This window comes from Silene latifolia, chromosome 10 (genome assembly GCF_048544455.1).
Source record: "Silene latifolia isolate original U9 population chromosome 10, ASM4854445v1, whole genome shotgun sequence".
NCBI classification, from domain to species: domain Eukaryota; kingdom Viridiplantae; phylum Streptophyta; class Magnoliopsida; order Caryophyllales; family Caryophyllaceae; genus Silene; species Silene latifolia.
In genome coordinates this window covers 95,827,199-95,833,224 of record NC_133535.1, presented here as the reverse complement: position 1 = coordinate 95,833,224, position 6,026 = coordinate 95,827,199, and the positions used below count along the sequence as shown (strand labels likewise).

The following is a 6,026-nucleotide window of genomic DNA, read 5'->3' as shown; positions in this document are numbered from 1 at the left end:
GAATTAGCTAAGTGGAACCGTCTTTTGGATTAAGAGAAATTAGCTATTAGCTAAGTAGAACCTTCTTTAGGACTTGATTTTGATAAATTTAGTTTGATAATTCATGTTATTGATGAATTCAGGTAGAATAACCTTGTTATTTTTGTTTTTCTTTTCTCTTTTCGGGGTTGTCACCATGTTGCTAGGCACCACCGCACGCTGTAGAGTTTGTTGCTTCTTGTTTTCTTTTCATTTTTGCTTTTACTTGATTAGGTAACCTCCTCTTACCAGTTACCTTTTAAATTTACTAATTTTAGTTCAAATTATGTTACGGACTTTAGGATAGAAGCCTTTATTATGTGGTTGAATTGGGCTATTGATTGACTTAATTAATTTAGTACTTGATTGTGTTGTTGTTTGATTTGATGTTGACTTAGTACCCGTTCAAGATTTACTCATTAGGAGTAATTCTTGAATAGTCCCCATTTTGGGACTGTCTTTGTACGTTTCAAGTCATTTAGGTAGTAAACACGTACTTGTGATTTATTAATGAGGAATGAGTTTGGTGGCGATCCTTTTAATGTTCTCCGAATACATGTATATGTGTATTTGGAGAATCAAGGGAATTTTGCCGAATTTTTTCCTCATTAATAAATTACAAGTGTGTTTGCTAGTGACTTGAAACGTACATTGACGGGTTTAGGTTGGAGTGATAAGGACCCCATTCGAAGATGGATTACTTATTGACAATATTTATATATTGTTTTCATATGTTTATTGTATAATGTGGAGTATAATGTTTAAATTTTGTATGTAATATTATTGTTATTTTTTAAAAATGTTTAAATTACTTTGGGGTCTTCTTTAGATTAAAATGAAGAGATTGGAACGTTCATGGATGTATGAAGGAAGATTAGACCATTCCAATAAGAAAAGACGTCCTACCGCTAGATTTATAAAGGGTGTTAGCGAGTTTATTGAATTTGCTAAACAACAAGATGAATATGACTTGGTAGACAAAAAACTTAGGTGCCCTTGTGCCAAATGCAAAAACCTGAAATACCAGCTTGACATTGTAGTAGAAGAACATCTCATTATAAACGGGTTTAAGCCAAATTATTACAATTGGATTTCACTTGGAGAAGCATATTCTCCAATTCATGAACAAACTCACACCCAACAAATACAAAATGATGAGAACCCATATAGAGAGATGGTTGTTGATGCTATGGATTCCACTATTTTTAATAGTGATGACCATACAACTATTTCAGAAGAACAACCGCCACACCCACAAGCAAAAGCCTTTCTTGACATGTTAAAAGCCTCAGAAAAACCCTTGTATGAAGGAAGCGGAATGACATTGTTACAAGCCGCTTCTAGGCTAATTACCTTGAAATGTGAGTTCAATATGCCATTTGTTGCTGTTGATGGCATTGCCTCGTTACTTGAGGAATCTTTCCCCGATGATAATATCATGACCCGAAGTTTCTATACTACCAAAAAAGTAGTTAAAGGTCTTGATTACCGCATGAAAAGATTGATGCATGTCCTGAAGGATGTATGCTATTTTGGAAAGATGATGCTTTGCTTGACAAATGTAAAGATTGTGGGGCGGATAGATATGAGACAAGTGAAGGAGATACAGATTTGGTGTTGAAAAAAGCAACGGTAGTAAGAGGGCCAAAAAGAGTAAGAAACCAATAGCATGTAACCAATTGTTTTACTTTCCTCTCGCACCAAGACTTCAAAGAATCTATGCCACCAAAAACATTGCCGAACAAATGAGATGGCACAAATAAAACACACGTGCTCCGGGGAAGATGAGTCATCCTAGTGATGTGGAAGAATGGAAACGATTTGATCAGATGTATCCTGATTTTGCCAAGGAACCCCGCAATGTACGACTTGGCTTGTGTACGGATGGATTTGATCCTTTCGGTAATTTTGGGAGGAAGTATTCTTGTTGGCCCGTTATGGTCACACCATACAATTTACCACCTTGGTTATGTATGAAAAGACCATTTATCTTCTTGTCACTTATTGTTCCCGGACCAAAAAGCCCGAAACGTAATTTGGATGTTTATTTACAACCATTGGTGGAGGAGTTGAAATATTTGTGGGAAGTTGGGGTGGAAACTTATGATGTGTCTAAAAAACAAAATTTTCAACTTAAAGCTTCCCTTTTGTGGACAATAAATGATTTTCCCGCCTATGGTATGCTATCTAAGTGGTCTACACAAGGACAAAAAGCATGTCCTTGTTGCATGGAGGAAAGTAAAGCATTTTGGCTTCCCAATAGCAAGAAAATAAGCTGGTTTGATTGTCATAGATGCTTCTTACGAGAGGGAAATCCACATAGGAAGAACAAGAAAGCTTTCACAAAAGGTAAAGAGGTGCTTGATGCCCCTCCGAAACGAGTGCCTGGGGATGAGATATGGAAGACGGTATGTGATTTACCATCCCCTATTGATGGTACCGAGGAAGAATTTAAAGAATTGAAAAAGCAGAAAAACGGTTGGTTTAAAAGAAGCATTCTTTGGGACCTTCCTTATTGGAAGACAATGTTGATAAGACATAATTTGGATGTAATGCACATAGAAAAGAATTTCTTTGAGCAACTAATTGACATGATCATGGATGTAGAAGGTGAAAAATGTGATAGCATTGCTTCTAGAAAAGATTTGCAGAAATTTTGTCATCGTCCCAAATTACACATTCGCGGCGACGGGTCTAAGCCAACATCCATTTTCACTCTCGAAAAAGCTAAGAGAAAAGTATTGTGTGAGTGGTTACAAAATTTGAAGTTTCCTGATGGGTATGCATCAGATTTTAGTCGATGTGTTGATCTTAAGAAGCTGAAGTTGCAAGGCTTGAAAAGTCATGATTGTCATGTATTCATGGAGCGATTATTACCCGTTGCTTTGAAACACCTCGTGCCGACAAACGTTTGGAATGCAATTGTTGAGATTAGGCAATTCTTCCGAGATTTATGTGCCTCTTCAATATGTGTTGATGACATGATTCGTCTAGAAGAGCAAATACCACAGATATTGTGTAAGCTTGAAATGATCTTTCCTCCTGCATTTTTTAACTCCATGGAGCATCTACCGGTTCATTTGCCATATGAAGCCAAAGTTGGGGGACCCGTCCAATATAGGTGGATGTATCCATTTGAAAGGTAATTAAGATAATCTAGCTACTTTTAAATTAAAATTAATAATAATAACTAATCTATTTATTATATGTTAACTTTATTATTAATAAAATTCATCATTAACTTTTATAGGTTTCTTAATCATTTGAAGAAAAAAATTGGTAATAAAGCTAGGGTGGAAGGTTCTATATGCAATGCTTATTTAACGGAAGAGATTGCAAACTTTTGTTCTCTTTACTTTGAAAAACATATAGAAACCAAAGCAAAAAACTTGAATGTTGAGAAACCGGATGAAGTAGACGGAAGTTTACCCGAATTTTTTCAAACTCAAGATGATGAAGGGTGTTCATCAAAGGGGCAAACAAGATATTTGGATGATAAGGAGTATAATTGTGCCCACCTTTACGTGCTATCTAATTGTGACCTCTTGGAGCCATACGAAATACAGTTTGTTAATGATTTCATTCAGAGGAATCCTAATATAAGTAAGGATGATGTTTGGGACAAACATGAGGACCAATTTCCATCATGGTTTCAGAAACATGTAATTGAGTTGAATATTCAAGATGATTTGATAAGAAGTTTGGCTTTTGGTCCTTCAAAAATGGTAAGAACGTGGAATCGATACTCGGTTAATGGGTTTAATTTTCAAACATTCAACCACGGTAAAGGTAAGGCTAGGTGCAATTGGGGGGTGACTATTTCTTCTCTTGATGACAACGAATACTATGGTATAGTTGAAGATATCTTTGAAATTAGTTATAGTGGACGTGACCGAGCTTATAAAACTGTCTTATTCAAGGTTGACTGGAAGGATAATTCTGTGGCTGGAATGAGAGTACATGAACAATACAAGCTTGTAGAAGTGAATCGTACTAGAACATACTCTAAGTATGATCCATTTATACTTGCACATCAGGCTCATCAAGTGTATTTTGCTACTTATCCAAGCACAACAAATGATAGAAATCAAAATGCGTGGTGTGCAATCTTTAAGACAAAGGCACGGTCACAAGTTGATACAACTTTTTTCCAAGAAGAAAACGTTTCAAATGAAACGCTTTTGTCTCCACCCGATGAAATCAACTATGAGCATGAGAATAAAGATGGTGAAGACATGGAAGAGGAAGAATATTATGATGTGGAAGAGAGACTGCCGGGGGAGGATGAGGCGGAGGAGGAGGAGGAGGAGAGAAGGGAAGAAGAGGAGGAGAGGAGGGGGGAAGATGAGGTGAGGAGGAGAAGGGAGGAAGAGAAAAGGAGGAAGGACGAGGGGTTTGGAGATGAAGATGATTATGATGATGATGATGACGATGATGAGGATGAGGAAGAGGATGAAGATGATGATTAAATTGGTATAATTTTGTATTCCTCAAAAGTAAATTATTAAAATTTAGAAGTCTGTATAATTTTCATTTATCATTATTTGTGTTAATTTTTATTTGTATTACTGCAGATGGTTGGAGCAGGTCGAGGTAGGAAGCGTGGAGGCGGCTCAGGAGGAGGACAGAGTACGCGTCCGGAGCAGGAGGAGGAGTTTGTGCAGGAGGATCCGATGCATGAGACGGTGACGGTGAGGAGACCGACGCTACCGACGAGCCAAAGACGGGTGCCGATACGGTACACTTCGGATCATCGGATGATTCTTGAGCCGACGGGATTATGGTAAGTTTTATTCTTTATTAGTCTACTATTTTTATTTCTTTTTTTTTTTTTTTTGTAATTTTACATGTTCAAAATAAATGCAGGTTTATGGACGATTGCGTGATACGAGGTGTCACGAAAAGCACGAAGACTAATTTCGTGGGTCCAATTCCTACATCGTGGACACAAGCTTCTCATGCACAAAGAGAGGCGTGGTTCAATAACTTTCGGGTATATATTTTCCGTAATTCTTTGTTTTAGAAACCAAATAATTAATTTTGATAAATTTTTTAAGAACCAAGGTTATACTTTTATTTTATACTAATATGAAATTTTGTCGCTTTTTTTTTTGTAGTTATCATTTGCTTGGTCACCGTCTCAAGAACAGAATGTCCGTATCAGGTACAATGACGTCGGTACTCGACGATATCGGGACGTGATTTGGAAGGTAGTTAGGCGCCCAAAGGAACCAGACCACATGAAAGGTATTTAATTAACTTGTTTTGTTATTTGTATTAATTAGCTTATACTCTCTTATATTATAAATAATATCAGTAACTTATTAGTTATGATTTCATATGTGTAATTGCAGGTGACAAGTATGAAGGCTTAATAAAGCATACCAAAAGTGAAGTTTTTCAGAAGAAGTCTAAGCAAGCATCCCTCAACAAAAGAGGAGGAAAGGAAGACGCCGTGAACGAGCCTACTCATTACGCGGGTTCACGATCGTTCTGGAATCGTATGTTGGGTGTAAGTACTTTGTCTATTATTTTACACTTTTTTTTTGTTTTCAATGCAACATGTTTATTTTATGTTAGATTTTTTGTTGATTTTATAACATGTATGTTTTTTTTTTCATTCAGAGAGGAAAGAAGAAGTCACAGCCGATTGCGACGGTACCGGAACTGTTTCTGGACACGCATTCCAGAGTTGACCACAAAGGGGTTAGAACTTGGACTAAGCCAAAAGACAAGCAATTATATGTAAGTTTTCCGTAACACTTAATTTTTGTTAATTTATTCTCTTTTAAAATGTCGTATATAAGGTGGTTACCATATTAACTTACTACCATTTGTTTAATATTGTAGGAAGCATTTGAACGAGAAAAAGCCGCCAATCCGAAAAGACCAGGACAATGACATATGGTATGAGTTGGTGGATGGCTTCAAGAAAGGGCACGTGTATGGTACCGGAAGTTCAACACCGGCTTTCTATGAGAAAACGCGTAGAAGATCGACTTCAACAA

The 6,026-nt window shown here is 36.8% G+C and overlaps 1 protein-coding gene across 1 annotated transcript; it reads left to right on the top strand.

Moving 5' to 3' along the window:
* Nucleotides 1–4,751: 4,751 nt before the first annotated feature.
* LOC141607922 (uncharacterized) lies at nt 4,752–5,778 on the top strand. Its single transcript, XM_074427271.1, has 5 exons — nt 4,752–4,801; nt 4,885–5,011; nt 5,136–5,265; nt 5,373–5,530; nt 5,644–5,778. Exons 1-5 carry the CDS (start codon nt 4,776–4,778, stop codon nt 5,776–5,778), a joined length of 576 nt encoding a protein of 191 aa, XP_074283372.1. The 5' UTR covers nt 4,752–4,775.
* Nucleotides 5,779–6,026: the final 248 nt, after the last annotated feature.